This window comes from Amblyomma maculatum, chromosome 2 (genome assembly GCF_055883805.1).
Source record: "Amblyomma maculatum isolate TAMU_Amacu chromosome 2, ASM5588380v1, whole genome shotgun sequence".
NCBI lineage: Eukaryota > Metazoa > Arthropoda > Arachnida > Ixodida > Ixodidae > Amblyomma > Amblyomma maculatum.
In genome coordinates, this window is record NC_139345.1 from 107,172,162 (window position 1) to 107,195,664 (window position 23,503).

At 43.0% G+C, this 23,503-nt stretch overlaps 1 protein-coding gene across 1 annotated transcript in view; it reads left to right on the top strand.

Moving 5' to 3' along the window:
- The window catches only part of LOC146199499 (UPF0764 protein C16orf89 homolog), a 102,267-nt gene that overhangs the window by 58,390 nt on the left and 20,374 nt on the right, over positions 1 to 23,503 (top strand). Inside the window, exons 2-3 of the mRNA XM_084594996.1 lie at positions 19,229 to 19,285; positions 22,016 to 22,177. Of these exons, the coding sequence (XP_084451122.1) occupies positions 19,229 to 19,285; positions 22,016 to 22,177 (219 nt within the window). The remainder of the gene's footprint in view (positions 1 to 19,228; positions 19,286 to 22,015; positions 22,178 to 23,503) is intronic.

Consider the following 23,503-nt stretch of genomic DNA (forward strand, 5'->3'; position numbering starts at 1 on the left):
CGATTAAGAGAAAGAAAGAAAGAAAGAAAGAAAGAAAGAAAGAAAGAAAGAAAGAAAGAAAGAAAGAAAGAAAGAAAGAAAGAAAGAAAGAAAGAAAGAAAGAAAGAAAGAAAGAAAGAAAGAAAGAAAGAAAGAAAGAAAGAAAGAAAGAAGGAAAGAAAGAAAGGAAGCATCAAGGAGCTTTTGTTCCCTGGAAACTTGCATTAAAAGAGAGAAAGAAAGAAAAAAGAAAGAAATAAAGAAAGAAAGAAAAAAAGAAGACATCAAGGAGCTTTTGTTCCCTGGAAACTTACATTAAAGAAAGAGAGAAAGAAAGAAAGAAACAAAGAAGGCAGGAAAGAAAGAAAGAAGACATCCAGGAGCTTTTGTTCCCTGGAAATTTACATTAAACCCACGCCAAATGCTACATTATATGCACCCAACGTTAAAGCTACAGCCCTGGGCTCGTCATGAGCGAGCTATCTCGTTTTAAAACGGACATCGACGAGGGAACAACGCAGTTGTTAACGCACTTGCGAGGAACCGGAACGCTGTGCGCTATGTAGCGTCGGCGTGAATCGTGAAATCACATTCACGCGTGTCCGGATCATGCATGTCATGTTTCGCCTTCGTTTCAATTTATTTTCATATTTTAGGCCTCCTTTCTCTCTTCTTTTTTATTTCAATATTGTACGCCAGACTTATGCGCGTGTATGCCTTAGAGGGGCGGAGGAGAGCAGTTAGAGGCCAACACCGCGAAGATGCGCCTTAGGGTGGGTCATGCGTGGAACTCATATTAGGCGGCCCCGTCTTAGGGCTGCGTCTTGAAAACTGTTCCTGGGAGGAGAGAGGCGGGTGTATGACATGCGCTAGGGATGGAAAGGAGGACGCGGCCTACGTGCGACGTGTAGGGCGCCTTCTCTGTCGACAGACGATTTATCTCTACTCAGTGCCACGACGTCTTGTGCATAACTATACTGGTAATCAAGCGTTGCGTATAAACCCATGCTGGAAGCGTTTTAACTGAACGGCATCAAATGAGGCCGGCGTGCACGTCCGAGGACTAAAGGCGACCTCGTCTCATCCGTAGCAAATCACGCCGCTGTATCTCCATTTGTGCTTGATAACTGATCGCCATTTGAGTTTACAGCAGATGTGGCATATAATTTGCAAAAAATAAAACGAACTGATTATAGATATGATCTGCAATGAGCAACGTTCCTATAGCCTAATTTTTCTATGGAAAATGACACGGATTTGTTGCCGCGTTTTGCGCGAGTGCAGAAGCCAGATATCCTAGGCTTGAAGCGGTGACGTATCCCCAGATTCTCACATTATAATACGACAAACTAAGAGGTGATGCTATTTGAATATAGTGCGCGACATTTTTGCATTTGTCGGGTCTTCCCTAAACATGATGCATGATACGTTCCCGGGCCAAAACAAAACAAAACAAAAAAAGCTGTTCCAGAAAACAACCAGCCACAAAAAGGCGAAAGTAACACAAACAAGCTATCAGAGCCACAAACAACACAAACAACAAGGCACAAAACAACAAACTGTGCATCGGACTAGAATATTATCACTTAATAGCTCACAACAGCAATCGTTTTCGGCCCAAACATTCTTGACATTTGAGAAGTAGCAAAATGTTTTCGGCAAAAAGAGGATATGAATGGGCATACAAAGCTCGCTCTATCCAAGGTGTTCATAAAGGGGGGTTGATGTTTAATAAGAGCTGAGAGTGTTTCCTCTTATAAATGCACTACCTAATTGTTACCGCATGCCGTAAAACAAATTTTTCAAACTGTCCGTTTAATAATCCAAAATAACTAAATTATTTTGAAAGATCCGTTCAGGAGCCTAAGCCCTGGAACCCTTTCACTAGCTACTTAGTGGCCTCGGCAAGTTCGTAGCACACAAACGCGTGCAGAGAGCGACGCGAACACACTGGACGGAATGTGCGATCTTTACGTCAAACGTTTCAGGGAGCACTTTAAAAATTAATGAAAATATTGAGTTTAATAAAGAAAAATATTTTCAGGAACACAAATTACTGCAGAGTTCCTTTATTTACACAACCTTAAGAACCCAAACCCACTAAATAACTTATTAATAACCACAGTTGCGTGATTAGTGTCACAAAGTAGCTGGAAACTGTGAACACGACGATGCCATATTAGCTTTTGAAACGAAGAAAAACTTGTTTTCTTAAAACCCCGTGTCGCGCGAAAATCTGATGCACTTTCCATCGCGAAACCGAAACTGAGCGTATAGGAGACGAGCAAAAAGCTTGGTGCAGACGCGATGTCCGGTGATAACGTGTTGCAGCGACTGCGACACTGGGTTCGAGCAGCCAATGATATTACGACACGTCATGTAGCCCCTCCTGCCTAAAAGCTTGGTGCAACAGATTGTGCAGTCATCGATAACTGCCGTTCGTTTCTTTTGAGAACGAAGGAGTAAACCATAGCACATGATACGCCACTCTCGAATTTGGTGAAGTTTACGTCGCGTCTATACTCTTCCTGCATGCCTCTAGCGCCGAGATTCGATTTCGCGCTGAAAAAAACGTTGGATTTTCCCCGCGCTGCAGGGCTTTTATATATATATATATATATATATATATATATATATATATATATATATATATATATATATATATATATATATATATGAATATATACGTGTGTGAGTGCGTGTGTGTGTGTGTGTGCGTGTGCGTGTGTGTGCGTGTGTGTGCGTGTGTGTGTGTCGCAATACTGAAATAGTTAATTAGTTGTATAACTAGACGCCTTTTGTATTAAATTGTGTCCACCGCGTCTGAGAGTTTGCTTCTGCAATTATTTTCTTCCCACATCGAACACGCTATTTTTAGGACTTTTTTCAAAAAGCACCACATATATAGATATAGCTGCGGCCCATTTGCCACCGCGTGTGCGAGACTATCATGCTAATGGACGCATCGTTCCCCTTAAAATAGGGATGTTTGTGTCTGAGCGGCGTTTCGTCACCGCCTCATATCATGTGCTTCGGAATAAGCGTGCCATCCTGCCTCGCGCCCACCAGACAGCGGTCATGTACGATTTGAAGGTTGACTAAAGAAGTAGATGCCGCTGTCAAGAATTCGCCTGCAGCCAAACTCTTGAGAGATCAAAGAGTGAGACTGCAGCTTTTTGTACTGGCAGATATGTAAGATGGCGGGGGAAGATGAGATGTGAGGGGATGTGGCGCAAATCTGCAGTATTGTAATCTCTCGCTTAGTTCAAAGCATTCACTTGTACGTTTAAGTACCTCTTGCGGTTGTATCGGTAATGGAAGCCAGCTTACTACAACGACACTAAGATACAGGGCCTCTTTCAGATTTAAGAAAAAAAAAAAAATGAGAGGTATAGAGCACTGCACGCACCGATGTCCATAAAAATACTCTAAAGTGGTAGCGCAAACAAAAGGATCTTGAAGTGCCCCATTTGAGACGATACGAACGATTCGTTCACTGAGAGGCTCAATAAATTTTATTTTCGGTATTACGAAAAGAAAAAAAAAAGTTACGACTCTCTGATATTTTTCCAACGTGCTTTCCAAGTCGCAAAAATAGAATTTATACGCCGTGAAGGACAACTTGGACGCAGATTGATATCAGAGCCAAATGCTCTTGCAAGACACTGGCAACAGTAAGACGGAATATACGACAAAGAATGCAGTTCGTTCGAAAGACCAGAAGACAGCATTTTGTCAAGAGAGCAACGGGCCGGGAGCTGTAAAAGTCTTACGAAGCTTATACTAGCGCTGCGTTAGGCCGTGAAACATGCAAATGGCGGATAAGGCGTTGTAGATTCTGTGCCCCCGAAGCCTCAGGGAGGCGCAGAAACAAGAAAACGGAGAATGTACTGATGCTCTTGTGTGTCAGAAGGGTGGATTGTACCGTAATCCCATTTTCACGACCCACTCACCCGTTACGCCGTGGAAAGATGCTTGATGCGTAGCTCTAAAGCAGTGGAGAATTTTTACCCTCAATTTCTTATCCATATCGCAGAATTCCATCTCGCATGGAATCAAACCGGACTCTCTGGTAGGCAGAAATGCCTCGTTGCTTTCTAGCTATAAAGTGCATTACATAAGAAGGAAACGCTCGTGAAGGGATGGAAGAAATGATAACGTGTTCATGCCTAGGAGAAAACGGGACAGCAAATCAGGGTTGCGATGGAGCCTCCGAGCAAAATAGAAACATGAAAGTGAGCTTAAAACGCTGCGTATTCTTTGTAGGCTTGAGGACGAATGGCTCGCAAACTCGAGTCTGCAAAAGAGAAAGGAACGCATCAGAAATTTATATACCCTAGAGCCGTTGAAGTTACTTGGTTCCGAGAGCGGGCCATGTGAATCTTTTTTAAGATTGGCCGTAAAGATTCCTCGAATGCGGCAAAATAGCTTGTTTTGTCTCAAGATGCCGCCTCCGAGAACGCATCGCTGTTTGTTCTTCATATCGTATGCTATTCTAAACTCATTACATAATATTTTTCGCCGACTATAAATTGCCCTTTATGAATTAGGAACAAGAAACTTACATCTGCAGTGCGCAGAGTCATATAATTACTATCGGACTCCGTTTTCAATCGAGTAAGAAACAGGACAAGCAAAGGTCTCGATTTCAAAGCCGAGCACGACGGCTAAAGAAAGTTAAACAAAGGAAGAAAAATATTGTGATGGCAAACCTTTGTGATACGCGGATATTAATTTATTTAGTGACCAACATGGTCAGAGTATACTTTACATGTTCTGTACACCGTACGCATCACACGCCTACACGTAAACTGTCATTGCTTAACTTTAAAAAAAAAATATATATATATTAAACTCTAAATAGGACAGCATGAGTCTATGCTAAATATCAGCTTAACTATATAATGAGCACTTTAAATTTTACTATCCGGAAACGGTTGTAAACATCTCAAATAAAGTTTATTTTTTGAATGCTGATTTGTCTTTGATTAGCTGTTTATTATAAATGACAAAAATTAGAATTCAGGTAGAACGAGAGAAAGAAGACGGCTTACACGGTATGAAAGAGCACTGAACAAGGGTAGAGGGGTAGGGGGGGGGGGGGGGGGGTAGAACCCTCAGTTCGCAGGTCGAGCCAACATTTCGTCAAGTGAACTTGTCTTATTAAATTTCTTTAAATTTCTAAGTAAAATTGCATGTCTTGAAGTCTTCTATTCTCTACAAATATCTTAAAAAGTAGACAAATGATTACAATTATTGCTAGACCTTTGTGTCATTGAAAATATTTCGAAGAATTATTGAATGCCATGATTTGTGGTTAACTTACATAATGCAGTTTATTGCTTTGAGACCAGCGAATGCCGCGACACTTTATATTTTAAAACAAGCAGGTAAAGGTAACTGCTGCTGTGATCTAACGTTAAAAGGAACTTAAAAGAAGAGGTGAAGGTTAGAAGGATCAACACATAATGTAAATCCAAGTGCAACCTTCAAGAGATGTATATTGGTTTGAGCTGAAGAGAAGACAGCTATTCCGTCTATCGCAGATCCGGAAGTATTATTTGAACATGTCAGTGGAATCTTTGACTCGGGATTATCTCCTTCAGAACTGCGCAGAGAGCGCTAAAGTAGAGAGTTTTTAAAGCAGAACGGCTGCTAATCCGTATGACGAAGTGCTAAAATTATTACAAGTATAGCAGGTGTTTTATCTAAATGTAACTAAGCTTTTATATCACGCGGAGTACCTATCTCTACGAAACCAACTGAGTGCTGTTGAGAGACGCCCAGCCTAGTCTACAGTATGTTTCGTTCGCCGATATAATTATTATAAAACATAACTTCGTAACTTGTTAATTATTGGCTTCCGGAACAAAGTGTCAACAAAAATGTTGTAGACCGTGCTAAGAAACAGTTTGTGCGCTGGTTGCATCGAGGTACGATTTGCGTAGCTTTATTAACTGGCTTTCAAAGAAAAGTATCACATGACGATATACTGGCTTACATCTATCTTTATTAATTTTCAGCAGTAGGTGCTTTCCGAAGTTGTCGCTGATTTTACGACGTCTACTCATGAAGACCTCAACCGCTACGCTGAATACTATCTCAAAGTAAGTGTTAAAGGTGGGGGCTGTGGTATATCATGCGAGCACCTTGCGCGCCCGCTCGTAGGGGCGCAATGATTCAATAGTTCGCTACCTATAAATGTAAACACCAGCAAACAAAGCGGTGAGCTGCAAAATCATTCAGGTACTTTTCAGCTTTACTATACGCACAGCTCTGAATAAGCGGCAGTGAACCTAATCACGGAAGATGCGTTCGACGTATTTGCCAACAACTGCTTCACACATGGCTGATATCGCAACTTTATAGTGCACGGGGCCGTATAGCCGATATTTCTTTCCTCGAGGTGCATTCACTACTGCGGAAGAAAAATAACGCTTACAAATACGAGCTTCGATACAATTTTTGCAATCGAACGAGGGCTTTGAGCCCAAATTGAAATAGCTTGCGCATAACGCACAATAAAAACAGTTCGCTTCGACTACGAGAACAGGAATCTTCCGAGTCCCCGCGGAATATGTTCTGTAACAGGTATACCTGCCATTTGGCTCATGAACAGTCACGAAATAGCTAAACCATAACCACGAAATAACCACGAAATGGCTAAATGTTTTCTTAGCACTTTTACTTTATTAATTAAAATGCAGATCTTGAAGAAAGTGATTCCCAAGGATTAAAGAACACTAAAGCCTTTAAGAAGTAGTTCTGAAGCGAGAATCACTGTGGCCTCACCACGCTAAATCAGCTCGGCTTCAGGGCCATGCATAGTTACTCGATTCGCATGCCACCAGACCGCAATGAAATACAGCGGAACCAAACGCAGTGAGTTGAGGCTGAGAAACAGCGACGTCTGGGCCGCGAGGGAAGAGATGTGACCGTGAGCTCACCTTTCAATGCCGTATAGACTGCAGACGAGTCAGCATTCTTTGACTCACGTTTCAACATCCGGAAAGCGCAAAAGACGCCATCAAGCGCGGGTGCGGGCATATCACTACGAACTAAATTTAACGAGCTGAAACAAATTAAGAAAGCTAAAATGTTCTATGGTAGTGCGCCTAGATTCCGAGCTGTTTTGCCGTCAGGTCCTTCAGCCATGCGCGGAGCTGTAAAATAAATGCGATATTATATTGATACCTAGGGTTCCATCCACGCAATCATGCTCTCACGGGCGCTCCGCCCCTGTAGCTTTTTGTTTTCTTTTGATAGATTTTAAGTAGTTATTGATTACTGGTAATCGATTACAGAAAGATTATAATCGAACTAACCGAAACATTACTGTTTGAAAAAATAAAAAATTGAATGCAAAGTTACAGAAAAAGACAAAAAATTGCAAATAATCAATTACGTACAACTATGCTGTGCACACCCACAGCGGGCACATCGTGTACACGCATCCAATGTACACATTTCGTACATAGCGCGCATGAGCGAAGTAATGCTACACAATGAAATTAAGAACAATTAGTATTAGTTTATGAGTTGAGTGAGAAGGCGAAAAAATACTTCTACGAACACGCTTTCTGGTTAACACGTTTGACGAGATGTATGCGCTTTTACGATTCATATTTCTGCTCTCTCCGATTCAGTAAAGAGACTCCATCAACAGATGTGCTGAAAGCGATCGCACGGCTCCCTGCTGCCGATGGCGTCACCTCTCATGCGGCTACACGTGACCGCTAACTTGACGGTACTTCTAGCCACCATGGTGATGGTGACTGCTTGGTCACGCGATGTGAAGGGAAGTCACGTGGCCGGACACGACGTCGCAAGACGCTGTGTGACCTGGCACGTGACGCCTAGTCGTACGATGTGTTACGCGCAAACAACGATCGCGCCAGAACTGAGTCTTTCAGCCCGTAAAAAAAAAAAAAAAAAAAAAAAAAAGGAAAAAAAAAGGAAAGGTATGAAAGAAGGAGGCAAGAAGATTAACCAGATATGAGCGCGGGCTTCCTACCATTTATTCGGAAGGATGTGAGTGGGAAGAAAGAATCGAAAATGATGGGGGGAAATAAAAGCACAGAGGACACGTGCGCGTGGGAGGGTGCAGCGAGACTGTGTAGGCGCCTGCTGAAGCCTGGATGTAAGCACGAACAATATGTTGGTGGAGAAGCTCCAAGCACCGTTTTCGAGGCGCTTGAATCGATTTGCGGCGTAATTGGAGTTGCCTTCTTGGACCTGGGTCCTCGACGGGCGATTTGTTTCCATTTCTCTTTTCTCTTTCAGGTGTTATTTCATTTCCAAATGGTGCGCTATAGGTTTCACATTATCACTCTTCCGGGAATACATTCCTGTCGGCAATGCCGGCTGTATTTGCGACATGTATACGTCGGCAAATGGGCACCCAAATATGACGTCAGTAAATGGAATTTTAAGATTGCGTTGATGCTGATAGTCTAGCGAGTTGTGCACTTAATAGTACAACAGTACATTTGTTCCTGCCAAGTTAGGTTCAGTAGCTATACGTGGACCCCAGTATTTGCCGAGCAAAGCCCGAACTGCACAGAACTTAGCAATAAAAGGAAATGCCCGAAAAGCAGGGCGAAAATGAGAGATAAACTCGGCTGTTTGTGCGCCTATGCTTATTTCCAGCAGTCTTGAAAAATAACCTGCCTAAAGGTATAGGCAGCACAATTTCACCATCCGGGATGAAGTTGAGGTTGGGCCAACATCAAAATCATCTGTAATGAAAACCGCGCCACTTCTACGCGCGACTATGTAGCTGCCCTAATATTCCAGCCTATGTACCACCTGCAATTAAACGGTTCACTTGCTATTCTTGACAACTACTTTCGAAGTCTTTCAAGGCATCTTTGTGACGAAGAAGCTTGGGTCTCTACAATGCGGAACGAGCAGAGAAACTGCCATCCGCAGGGCAGCGCACTGATCGTGACAGTTGCAGTTATGTCAGAGAAACTGAACGGCATTTTTATTTTGGTCGACAGCTGGGTGTGTCGGACACAAAACAAAAGACACGAAATTCGCAGTGAAACTAAGATAAAAAATAATGAAGGAGAAGTTTGGGAAATGAACGTGTCGGAGAAACCAAAGCTGCAGGAGACAAGAAATGTGGCAGTGACAGGCCAAAGAGCAAACGAATGGTCGTGACGCGAACGGACTTTTCCGTGCGCACCGCGGACAGAAAAGTCCTCGGACCCATTAGAACCCTCAAGACGCACACATAAAAATGCATGTATTCTAGTGATCTTTGCGGACACCACTGGTTTGAACAGACAAGAAGTCTAAACAGTGCAAACCTTTTGTAGGACTGGCATTTAGAAAATAGGACGCACACATTGTAACCTGTTGCGCTGCTATAGCAACGGCATTTTCTGGGATTCTTTAAGGGTTGTTCACTACCTATTTTTTTTTTCGGAATGTTCAAATTGTCCCCGAGCGTGATGCAGAACAGGCCATTTCTCTGGCTACGCGTAGCGCCGATCATATCAGGATAGCCAAGGACAGCTCCGCAGGTCCTCTGTTTTACCGGCGAATTTAAAGGAAGTGTAGACCGCAGTAGAGTATGCAGCGATGATGGTCCAAATTAGGCGCTGTTGCAGACATCGCAACACTCCACTATCGTATGTTGCATTTGCAATTAACTTCCTGCGGGATTCGTTCGCCCTGATTTTTATGTGCAAAAAAAAAAAAAACAACAACAACAACAACAACAACAACAAACAAACACCCATTGCCTCATATTTGGCTACATATTCACCATATATCCCAAACACCAATCGATTCCAACTGCAAACATACTGAGTAAAAATTAGTTAAATAGCCAACTAATTTCCTCCGTTTCCAAAACCATCTACGTTCACTATGGCTGGCAGTTTGTTCCTAAAGATTATTTCTTTCTACTTGGATCCCATTATATGCAGAGATTTTAAAATGTTCGCTGAAACACTTGGGGGCTTTAGCCGCGTTGATTGTGCGCGAGACATGTGAGGCGCAAGACATTTTAGCCATGGATTTCAGTTTGATGCGTTCATTATAACTTAAACTGAAATAATTCCTTCCTTCGTTTCCCTCTCCAGCGCTCGCACTAGAGAAAAAAGGAACACTTGATAGCTTTAGCGTAATCCCTAAATGGTGTACCAACCAGAAGTGTGGGGTTACAAACCACCTGTTGGCTCCGTTGGCGAGGACTAGCGGCGTGATGACGGTAAAGTTTTAGAGAATGCCAGTGCATGAAGGTATTATATTTTCGAGCGTTTTCAAGCGTCTTAAATTTTCGCGAGTATTACTTTCACAAACAATGGGAGCAAAACAAAACTGTGTTGAACCACAAACAATGAGAGTACATCGAAGAGGGCCTTGTTGATGGCAAATGTTAAGTCAAGGCTGATAACTTGCACTTCTCGCTTCGATCGCAAACTGCAAAAGTGAGATGAAAAACGCCAAAAAAGAAAAGGCGAAAATCCTACCATTATGCTTCACTACACGTGTTTTATACCACAGTGCGTGTTAGTAATGGATACAAGTGGATATTCTTTATGCAAGTTAGCATCACACAGATGTGTTCTGCACATCATGGGCATCGAAAAACAGTCGGGGTTCCGAATCATAGCCCCGCGTTCATCAGCAGAATTTGATAACATACTGAGCAGCCTCCGCAGTTGACTGCAAGGTACGAAAAAGCAAAGAAAACAATCCTGCAAAAGATAAGAAAAACACTGCGAAGATAACGGAATAAGAAAATTAGGAGCACGATTCAAAATCAGCAAAATAACAGGTACGAAACGAACAGGCGCGTGCGCACGCACGCACACACACACACACACACACACACACACGCACGCACACACACACACACACACACACACACACGAACAAGCAAGCAAGCAAACAAAGAAACAAACTAAGAGACTCATCTCTGGAATAAGTTTCAAGCATGAATTCTGATTCAAAAAAGTATACTGCTTCAGAAAAAGTAGTGGGCCAGTGAAAGAGCGCGCGAAGAAACTTCAGTGACTACAGACACGACCTGAAAAGACGGAATGATGCAATCCAGCCTTATACTCAAGACATTCAGTTCAGGCGTTCAGTCGTGTCCGACTCTTCGTGACCCTATGGACCATGTCACGCCACGCTTTCCGGTCTCTCACTATCTTCTTAACATCACATAGCTTCATCTGCAATGCCTCGAGAATGCCATCTAACCATCGCGTTCGCTGCCAACCCCTTCTCCGGCGACCCTCAACCTTTCCCAACATCAAATCTTTCTCCAGCGACTCCTCTCTTCTCATCAGATGACCAAAGTAGCTGAGCTTTAACTTTAGAATTTGACCCTCCAATGAGCAGTCAGGGTTTATGGTTGACAATATCGACTGATTTGATCCTCTGGCAGTCCAAGGAACTCTTAAGAGTCTTCGCCAGCACCACAATTCAAACGCGTCAATTCTTCGGCGGTCAGCCTTTTTCACAGTCCAACTCTCGCATCCATACATCACAACTGGAAAAACCATAGCACGGGTTATACGGATCTTGGTTGGCAGACTAATGTCTCTGCTCTTTACTAGGCGGTCAAGGCTAACCATTGCTCTCTTTCCCAGAAGCAGGCGTCTCCTAATTTCATGGCTGCAGTCTCCTTCCGAGGTAATCTTGGCGCCCAAGAACAGAAAATCTGTCACAGCTTCCACTTCTTGTTTATTGATGCTCCAGGACTTGATAGGGCAAGACGCCATGATCTTGGTCTTTTTAATGTTCAGTTTAAGCCCAAACTTCTCGCTCTCTTCTTGTACGCGCATCAGAAGTCTCTTGAGTTCCACTTCACTTTCTGCCATTAAAGTGGTATCATCCGCATATCTAAGGTTGTTGATACGTTTTCCAGCAATCTTCAATCCAGCTGAAGACTCGTCCAGACCGGCCTTCCTCATGATGCACTCTGCATATAGGTTAAATAGGCAGGACGACAGTATGCAGCCTTGCCTCACCCCTTTCTCAATCGGAAACCAATCAGTAAGACCATGCCCAGTTCTGACTGTGGCCTCTTGCCCTTCATAAAGGTTCCTGAGGAGACAGATGAGGTGAATTGGAACTCCCATCTCTTGGAGAGCTTGCCACAATCTGCTGTGATCTACGCAGTCAAACGCTTTCGCATAATCAATAAAGCAGAAGTAAATGGGTTTCTGGAACTCTCTTGCTTTTTCCATGATCCAGCGAAGGTTGGCAATTTGGTCTCTAGTTCCTCTGCCCTTGCGAAACCCAGCTTGCACGTCCGGAAGCTCCCGATCCACATACTGCTGCAGCCTACCTTGCAGGATTTTTAACATCACCTTGCTAGCATGCGAAATAAGCGCGATCGTGTGGTAGTTGGAACAATCTTTGGCACTGCCTTTCTTTGGAATGGGGATGTAAACTGACCTCCTCCAATCCTGTGGCCACTGCAGGGTTGTCCAAATCTTTTGACATAATGTATGCAGTGTGTTAACAGCGTCGTGGTTGAGGTTTTGAAGCAACTCAGCTGGAATACCATCAATTCCGCTAGCTTTGTTCTTAGCAAGGCTGGCTAAGGCCCATTCAACTTCACTCTTCAGGATGCCCGGCTCGAGATCAGCAATCACAACCGTCCTATGTTGGGTTTGCACATCCGGGTCCTTCTTGTACAGTTCTTCTGTGTATTCCTGCCACCTCTTCTTTATCTCTGAGGCTTCAGTGAGGTCCTTGCCTCGTTTGTCCTTAATCACGCCCAGCTTAGCACAGAAGCTTCCTTTGATATCTTTGATTGTCTTATACAGAGCTCTTGTGATCCTTAATTGGCTGTTGTCCTCAACTGCTTGACACTGTATGTTCAGGAAGGCATTCTTATCTCTCCTTGCTATTTTCTGAAAATCCGCATTGAGAACCTTGTATCTTTCTCTTTCCCCCATATCTTTTGCCATCCTCCTTTCCTCAGCTATTTGCAAAGCCTCTTCAGATAACCAGTTTGCTTTTTTGCATTTCTTTTGCTTTGGAACTACCTTAGTAGCAACTTCTTGTATTATATCACGAACATCAGTCCACATCTCTTTGGGCTCTTTGTCTTCTAGATCTAATTCTTGAAATCGATTCCTCACTTCCACAGCATATTCTAATGGAATCTGATCCAGATCATACCTGAAAGGCCTTCTAGTTTTCTGCGTTTTCCTCAATCGAAGCTTAATTTTGGCAACAAGAAGCTGATGATCGGTGCCACAATCGGCCCCAGGCCTTGTTTTTACTGCTTGTATAGCGCTTCTCCATTTCTGCCGGCAAATAATATAATCGATCTGATTCCTGTACAGACCGTCCGGTGAAATCCATGTGTACAGGCGCCTCTTGTGCTGTTGAAAATGAGTATTCGCTATGGTCAGGTTGTTTTCTTGACAGAACTCTACTAGCCTCTGCCCAGCTTCATTTGGCTCACCAAGACCGAACTTGCCTGTAATTCCGGATATTTCTTCACTCCCGACCTTAGCATTCCAGTCTCCTATGAGAAAAACGACGTCTGATGATGGGGTGCGGTCTAAAAGGCATTGTAGGTCCGCATAAAATCTCTCAACGTCAGCTTCTTCAGCAGCAGTGGTCGGTGCATAGACTTGGATAACTGTTATGTTGAAAGGGTGACCTTGGATCCGAAGTGAAATCATTCGGTCGTTTTTGGGGTTGTACCCTAGCACTGCTTTGCCCATTCTTCTGTTTACTATGAGAGCGACCCCGTTCCTTCTCTTGGATTCGTGCCCACAATAAAAGACATAATGGTCGCCGGAGTTAAATTCTCCCATTCCGGTCCACTTGAGCTCGCTGATACCCAAGATATCAATGTTCAATCTGTCCATTTCTCGCTTGACGATATCCAGTTTACCTTGCGTCATAGATCTTACATTCCATGTTGCTATGTGATATATCTCCTTGCAACATCGGACTTTCCGGTCGCTTCCCGACACATCCACAACTGAGCGTCCTTTTGGCTTTAGCCCAGCCTCTTCATTCGTCCTGGAGCTACTAGGAATCGCCCTTTGTTCATCCCCAGTAACATGTGGGACGCCTTCCAACCTGGGGGGCTCATCTTCTGGCGCCATATCGATAATGGTATTGTGACTGGCCATAGGGTTTTCTTGGCAGGAAATACTGGAGTGGGTTGCCATTACCTTCTCCAGTGAATCACATTTTGTCAGAACTCTCTGCCGTGACCTGTCTATCTTGGGTGGCCCTACACAGCAGAGCTCGCGACTTCATCGAGTTTCGCAAGCCCCTCCACCACGACAAGGCAGTGATCCATGAAGGGGATACTCAAGACATAGAAGCAAACAATTCGCAGAAAGGCGGCTGCTGAATTATTACAGAAAATATGGTGAAGTTTTTTTAAAGGTATTTAAGTGGCTGTAGCGGCAAGAGTCAAAGAAAGAGGAATAAGCCTGCAATACGTTTGCTTTGGGCAACCTTGGATGGAGAAAGGCTCAGGAGAAAATCTGAAATTACATGCTGACCTGGGCATACGCAACTTCCATCCCGCTAAGTAACGCAATAGGCCCAAAAGCTCATCGAGGACAGTTAAACGGATTCAAAAAGGCCGTATAAGGCAACGAAATGCCAGATAGTTTGCGGCATACCTTACCGCACGAATCCAAGGGAGATAACCGTAACAATAAATGATACAGGCTGCTTACGTCGTTAGGATGTAGGCTGGCAGCAAGGACTATAAAATTAAATATATCTGTAGACTAATACGACCTCTTAGGAGCAGTTCAAAAAGGTTTAACTGCAGGTTTGTTATAAGGTATGAGCCAGTGGGCCTATAACTTGTAATTTTACGCAATTCATTAAAATAGAGGAGATAGAAAACCATTCTTTATAGCCTCTTTGAGTCTGACTTGTGCGTGCAGGGAGGTGCTTTGTGTATCCTGAGCTGAGGGCATAGGTAACTGCAGCATAGTACTACTAAATAATGTACATGAAATCAACGTATCTCAGGTAGTGCGAAGATTGAAATGAGAGGCGTTAAAAATGCGGAAATGTTTGCTTTACTGGAGGACGCCGCCGAGCACAAAGAAAATGCAATATCAAAGACAACCGGCAATCGTGTTTGCGACACTGTCTTGTGTCACTGGTGCGCTATACGCAATACGCTTGATAAGCATAAAAATGTATCTGTAATCATGTAATATAGGTTTAGTCTCGTTTAAACGACACAGTATACGGGCCAGAGCTGCTCCTCCTCAATCTAAAATTCATTTGGAGGCTCTTAGAGCTTCCTTAAGTGCTGTAAGGCGAAAATCTTCTCTGCTACTCTGCACTCATTTGCTTCTTTTCTTCTCTTTTTTTTTTCTGATCTTTTTTTTTTAATTTTTTTCGCGTTTTTTTTTGCACACGTTTAACATATTTTGTACAAATTTCGACATTCATGGCTGTTTTTACGCCTGCACACTATATCGAAGTCCTCGGGTATTTTAGCATCTAGTTTACTTTTTTTTACTATAATTACCTAATTACTCCACATAGAGGGAATTTTGCACAAAGACGCTGTTTCACCCTCTATCCCATACAGCTATTACTTTACATATCTATCAATTCATTTCTCAGCTATAATGGTGTGAAATCCTCCGCGGACGCACAAATCCTGTCCACACTCATGAGCCTATAAAGACTTTCGTCTTAATATATTCACGAGGTATTTTTAACTGAGCTGAAAAATTTATGCGAATATTAAACTTTTAGGAAACACTCCTGAAGTAGGTCAATGCTTAAGCTTTAACATCAGCTCAAGTAATTCACATTTAGCTCCGGTTCATCTGTAGGATACCAACCAAGGAGTAACAAGACGGTTGCATACATAAGCACTCTAAAATTATAGGGGCGGGGGGGGGGGGGGGGACTTAAGCTTCTATTTTGACTGTGAATTTTTAGCATATAGTCGTATACGAAAGGCGATCCGACACAGAAATGAATCCCCTCTTAAACAAGGGTATCCAATGGGTATCTTGTCTGACCTGGAATGCACTTCTTGGAAGGCTGGATTTCGACCTCATGCTCCCATTTGCAAGGAGAGACCCCACCTGGCATCTCCTGTAAAATTGGTCTGGTCACGTGATCGCGTGACGTCAGATAGCCCTATGGCCAATGATTATCAGGCCATACCAGCCACCTACTACCACCTGCCAGAGCCATGCCCTACATTTTTCGCTCACAAACCCATGCCGACGCAATCCACAACGCCGATGCCGGCAACTCTGACGTCGGATTTTCAGGAGAACAGGGTTTATAAAGCTCTCATGTTAAATGTGCAAAAGTAAAAATGTACAAATATTTCGTGGGGAACACGCTTCGCAGGCTTGCAGGTTGTGCCAGGCCTTTTGTACTGTCGTCTTTTGTGCTGAAAGTTCATAATGCGTTCATATATAGAAGAAATTGTGTATACTTCACTGCTGCGTCCCGAATTTTCCCGAACCTCCGAGGAGAAATTTCAAAGTCTCTTATCTAAGGGGTTCCGTGTTTGTTTGGGAGTTTCCCAAGCAACTTCCAGCGCTGTCATTGCAGATGCATTGCAGCCTCTGCTTACAGTGCTACGAGTGGCGTAAACTCGCACTAACATTTTCTGTCTGATGTTCCAGCGTGAAAGGCGATCATTAGTTTCTGCAGTGCAGGAACGAGATGAAAGCATGCATTTACGTCAAATGCTACAACACCACCACAGACTTTTTTGCAAGTTAAGAATTCTGTCAAGGAGACACCGTATATCTACCATAGCTTCTATTCACCTGTATCGGAGAGATGACTACGAAGCGTGACATGAATATTATCTACTTCACCACATATCCATGCGGTATCCCTGCTACATTCGAATGTTTACTGGTGCCTTCCAGCTTCAAAATTTATCCCAATTTGCATTTATGATGCTGCAGATGTAGGAGTGGGAAGTATTTAAATTCATAAATACAACAGCATCAATACATGCTGAGATTTACGTTATTCACTTAGCTCCCAATTCATCCGAAATATTGCAGGTTGATGGCCAATAATGTTTAGAAGAACGGTGGAACCAAAATTTACCAATTTCCTCTTGAAATTTCCTATCGCCTCCCACATTAATAAGATCTTGCAACGCTTACCGCTATTCAATCGCACATTATTTTGTACGAACCGATTTATTCAAGTTTTACTTTTTTTTCCTCCCACAATAGCCGCCCGAACAATTCTTTATTGCCCTTCGTTAACATATTCGACATGTTAACATGCTTTGTTAACATTCTTTATAGTAATTTTGTTTCTATTTTTCTCGCCAATCATGTATCTGTATAAGGTTTCCAGTATTGAAGAAAATATAATCTCGCCAGAGCGAGATACCGAAATGTCAATAATATTTAGCGACTCTCAGCTCGCACTTCAGTCCCTTTACAGCGCTAGTTCAATAATCTGGAGCGTTAGACTTCCGAAGTCCTTAAACCAACACCAATTTGCTTTCAAGCAATAATGTGCTAAGCCACTAACCTTAGCGCTCAAGCACGATGGAACAGTGTTAACGCGTTGTCATCCTATAGTGATAATTAAGTGACCACAAATTTTCTGTCAGATTTCTTATTGATATATTAAAATCCCCGTCAGTGAGAAAAAAAGAAAGGGATTCGAAAGCATCTGTGGTGAAATTCGCTGACTGGCAGAAGTGACATCACCAGACTGGAAATGCTATCACGGGATGGAGGGCAGCGACGTCACCAGACCGGAAGTGATGTCGCCAGGTCTGAGATTGGAGAGAAGTGATGTCACTAGATCGCAAATGGCAATCGTTGCGTGTGTGCCGCTACCTCTTCACATATTTGAAGAAACACTTAAACGAGAGGTTGATGACTTGAAGAGATTTCTGGTTGTGTGTAAGTAGACGTAAAGAAACCCGCAAAATAGCTGTGAAAGCATGACACAAAACTTGATGTATAATGGCATTAAAAGCATCTAAAGTTGTGGCACTGGCAACATATAATGTAATTATGTATCTCAGTGTATTAACTTTGCATATACAATCGTTGGGCTTGCTCATTAGTCACTTTTATTCTGGCGCGTGTGCTGTGCATGTATTCGATCAAACAGTGCACACACGCAGTCTTTCAAATGAAAATGGAATATGTTTTTAAGTTTTAAAACAGTTCGAAAATATGTACGCTTGATAGGTAAAAATTGGTAAAATGCGGATGAAGGCTTGATACGTAAAATATAAGTGAGAAAATGCAATCGCTATTTTCTCTGCGTTGCAAACGTCACAAATTTATAGCACTCACTAACTCATGGTTTACTGATTACTGAAGTCAAAAGCTTTAGAAAAGCAAATGCGGATTTGTCGGTAACAGACGCCAGTTTTGATTGGATTGCTCTTCTCATGCAACCACGCATTCCTCCCTCCATCTCATCATAAGAGCTGGTACGCATTTCATAATCCAACATTTCTAGCTCCTTGATTAAGCCGCTTTCATCTATGGAACCGCAACGTTGATAAAACAAAAGATCAATGCAAAATTTTTCCTCATCTTGACAATGTTTTGAGATTCAAGAAAAGTCTTAATAGGTGTAGATTTCTTAATCTATTTCAGGTATTTTGGAAGTTCAAGTAACCAGACGCGAAATCAATGGCCCATTACAGCGGCTTCTTAGCAAGATCTGGTGCTGTTGCCCGTTTCCTAACATCTAGCACATCTATGTCTATGAATTCGCTTTTCCATGCTTAGTTTTCGCTGCTTAGTTCAGCCACCACCTCGGCGACTCAGTGATCAGGTGCTCGGCTGCCGGACTAGATGATTCTAATCTGTAATCGCGGCCACGGGGGCCATGCCGGCCGTGCTGGAGGCGGAACTCTAAAGGCACCCGCATGCTGCGCGACGTTGGCGCACGTTAGCGAACACTCACACGGTCCAGACTGATACGGAGCTCTTTACTACTGCGCCCCTCATAGCACATGTGTCGCTTCGGGAAGTTAAACCCCGCAATTTTCTATTTAGCTTGTTCATTTATATTCGGAACTGGATCATTATACATACAGCTTCAATCTGAAAATCAGTTTCAATTTTAGCGAGCTCGGCGAACTTCAGAAAATACGTTCGCCGTATCGTTTAATTATACGCTTAATATGAGATTCCGAAGAAAAGCAAACCAGCTGAGCAACCAGTGCAATAAAACAGTAAATTGAAAAGGCAGGCTGGAACCAAGACAAGATTCTAGTCATATCTTATTATTCTGTGCTTTCCAGACCAGCTTCGACTTGAAATACGGCGCCTACAACCAACGCTGGAGTCCGCTCTAAAAAGTGAGTGGTGACATCTATGACCATTTCACCTTTACTACCTCTATCTTAATGAAAAGAAAAACAATTACTCATCCCATCCGCTTCAAAAAACATACCCGTCTCACTTTTCAAAATTTGTGTGATGACTTATTTGTGAAGTAATCTGAACATAGACAGATCAATACCCTCAAACAATTTTGCATTCAGTTTATCTCACCATAGTTACGAGTTTGCTATTGAAACGGTGTGCCATTTTCTGCTACGTTGGCATGCACCTGGTTTTCATTGGGACTATCGTTCGGCTAACGAGCTACATTTAATCACCGCGTAGGCTTTCTTTAGGCGTACGAAGGGCACTCTTTCTGTCAATACGTTTCCTCAAGCTCGTATTTTGTATAAATGAGAAAATACCTCGCAACACAATTTATGCTGTCATGCATGATAGTCATGCATGGTGTCCGGGTGTCATGCATGCCACGGCAGAACTAGCACTGCTAGTACGAATTGTTAAAAGACATGAGAGAACAAATCTGACCATGTTTAGAAATCATATCATAACATCTAAAAAGAGTGCTGACTCAAGACTCTTGTCGTTACGCTTCAATCAAGCCGACTCGCGTTCGCAAACTCGAAAACCAGCAAACCGGAACAGCAGTACGGGTTTCAGGGTGAGGTCAAAATGTCACATTTTTTAACTTCCCTCGATAACTATGGAAGATGTTCCATCCCGTTGCTGGGCAGGCGCCTATCCAACATTGCACCGCCACCCGGAAGTCTTGTGCAATTACAGCTCGGATATTTTCTTGATTTTTCGTGAGCTTATCGGATTTCGCAGTGACATTGCACCGACATCTTTTCTTTTCGCCTCAACTATACCGAACGCGGAGAAAAACCTAGAGATGGGTATAAAGTTTCATTAATTCTGAGTCTATCCTCCGCTGTATAGTCATCACCGGTTAGACTTGAAAACCAATCAGCGATGGTTATTGATCCTGAACACAAAGAAAGCGTTCTTTTGTTTAAAAAAAAAATGCAATTTGTATTTTGATTTCTATGACTTGCAATTTGTATGATTTGCACTATCACTTTTCATAATTTTTTTTCATTCTCCTTTGAGATTTTAGCAGAGGCAGAACTGAAACTTTAGTGATCTGCCGTTTCAGTATGGACATCGGTGATTTTTCACTTCTAACACTAACGCTACCCTGTTACGACACATTAAGATGATGGCCCTGATTTCGAACATTTGGATGTAAATAGCTGGGATGTACGTTCATACGCAATGGTAAAGTGTAGAATGCTGGCTTTTCCTCTATCATCTTCTGAAACGATTGAAACTTCTTCTTGTTCCTATGCAAACCAGGATAGATGATGACGGCAGCTCCTTGTCAAAACAGTTCTGGTGAAAAGCCTCTTAAAAAATTCGGCGTGGTGTTTTAACTGGTGCCAGTACCGCCGAGACAGTGTCCGTGGCCACTCCTTTTCCGTCTTTCGTCACCTGCTTAAAATCACGACTGCATATTCCTTGCAGCCAGAAACTCAAGCTCAGAGGCCGTGACAGGGCTGCGAACGGACCTAGAATATTTCACCGCCTAAATCGCTACTGTCAGCAAGAGAAGAACGGAAGAGTGGGGAACCGATCCCCGCTTTTAAGAGGATCGAGCTTGCGTGTATTGCTGTCTATATGCGGAAAGCGCAGCTGTAGCCTTGCAAGCCATTTTCGCGCAGCAAGGTCTGGTCATGGGCTGCAAGTTAATCTCTTTATTTTCAATGGCCTGATCATTTGTGTTCGATTCGCAATTGATCAGGTGAAACTGCGGCACTATAGCTGAGCTAACAACGCATGTCAAGAAAAGAAAAGAAAAAGACAGGGTTAAGTTAGTAAGCGCATTTATCCTAAGGTAGGTAACGCATTCAATTTCATGCAGCAGTGCTGTATGCTTGATTGATCTTAAGTGATGGTTGTGCTTTCTAATCCAGCGAAGGAAACATGCTCAAAGCAAGGCGCCAAGCAACAAAGATGCGTCTGATCGAGACCACTATATTTTCAAACAAAGCGTCTGATCTAAATGGAGAGCGGCGCCATGTTCATTTCTTGAGATCAACTTCGATCTAGAAATGGTCTGTAATCCCGATTGCAGAGCTTCTATAGCCCCAAGCGATTCGCCGAAATTGTATAATGATAAAATCTAGCTCCATTTTGGAAGCTCTGGGGATTCTGCTATTTGTAGGCCGATAAATGCCATATGAGTGTTATGTGACAGACAAGAACGATAGTTGCAGAGTATGCGTGTTCAGCTGCCTAGCGATTTTAATCAATATATGCCCAACCAGTAAGCTAGTTTTGGCTCAACACAAGTTAGTTATCATGCAGGTGTAGGCAGCGAGAAGTCAGGCGAAAACACGAATTTGAGTAGCACGACGAGTTTAGCATCAAGATGGAAGTTGAAGCGATCAAGTAAGCTTCGTGTAAGGATCGCAATGTACTAGTTTTGTTTTTGGCTCACACTAACTATGGTGCCCATAGTACAGCGACTACTACTCCTGCCGCTATCTAATTTTTTAATAAACTTCATTTTTCCGTCTTTTCCCCTAACGGGCCATATCAATCTGAAGGATATGATTTTCCCGTCCCTTCATTCTTTCGACAGCACTCTTTACGTTTTCTTTGTTTGATCGACTCGTTTTTGTTTTTGTTTTTTGAAACTAGCTTCAAACCTGTTTTTGTAACAGATTTTGTCGATTTTGCAGCTGAACGCCAGTCACCGTCCCAGTCGAAGAGTACGAAAACAAACCTCGCGAAAGCGGCGGCTGCCCTCAACCGCACCCGGGAGCTGTTCAAGCTGGCGCTGGATATATACCAACGTGGAGTGCCCACCTTCCTCGACACTCTCACCTTTGAGTCAGCCGCTGGTGAGGCGTACGCTTCATCCGACGCGAGACATAAAAGGGCCATTTTTTTAACTTACACCAGCTACACCAGTGTAGAAAATCTCCTATACCTCCTATGGTTTTAGCTACACTAGTGTAGCTGGTGTAGGTAAAAAAAATGGCCCCAATATATGCACGCTGTGATCAAGAAATCACTCACAAATGAAGTCACAACAGATTGGGACAACGAATACGGGCTTGAGAAAGGGAGTTAGTTATCCAGCCGCGGCTGTAAAGCGAGTGATTTTAGGCAAAATTTTGGTTAACAAAGTTAATCGCGATAATTCAATGAGGAGTTTTATTTAAAATAATATCGCCCTTTGTCCTGAGATGTCTATTCAACAAGGCAAGTAGTACTTGTCGAGCAGGCAAGAATATTCGACTATAGCCTCAAGTGATTGTCCTTATACTAATCGAACCATGCAGAAACAAACTGGCAAGAACGAAGATGGAACAGTGCGCAATGTCACGACGCCCGCTGGCCTCGCGCCAACTCGATTGCACTGGCGGAGGAAGAGTGGATGTGTGGAGAATGAAGATAATGGGGTGGTGGAAAAATTGCTAGCCCATCCCAAGGTTGGCTTCGCTTGCAGCGTGCCGCGCTGAGATCACCACCGTTCTAAACGGTGCGTTAAGTTGCCCTTCACGGCGCAGAAATTGACTCTAAAGAGGTCACAAATTGACTGCACACACCGAAGACCCTTATCCTTGTACCTAACAGCAACCAGAAAGATGAGGAGGTGTTTTTAATTGAGACGCTTTATTATCATCATCGTCTCTATAGCTTACGTGCTTGAAACAGTTCTGTGTTATCCAAATACACTCGCTATCGAGATTCCACAAGCGAAAGCGAATTGTTCGAACAATGCGACTATTTTTTGCGTCTACTTGAAGACATTGACTGATGTGAAAATAAATGTATAGACGGCAGAGGCAGTGTCTTGGTAAAAATAAATTTGTTGAAACTATAGTGCGGCAACGGTGATTGCCTAACAACCAGTATAATGTTTTTGCTGGAAGTGTCATGTACGACAGTAGTGAGCAAAAGTGGTACACAACACGCAGCCAGTTGCTGAGATCGGGGAAATCTGCATCGAAATGCTAATGTAGCGATAGCGGCTGAGGCAGTGACAGCGACGCATGCATGTCGATAAAATGTTTTTGTTCACGACTGTACATTTCAACAACACTACAGTGAACTACGCTGGATGAGATAACTATAAACTACTTCTAGTGCACCATTTTATTTCTTGGCTGACGGCAAGGCATTAGGACAGTCTTGTTGAATTGCCATCCATTTTTGCAGGC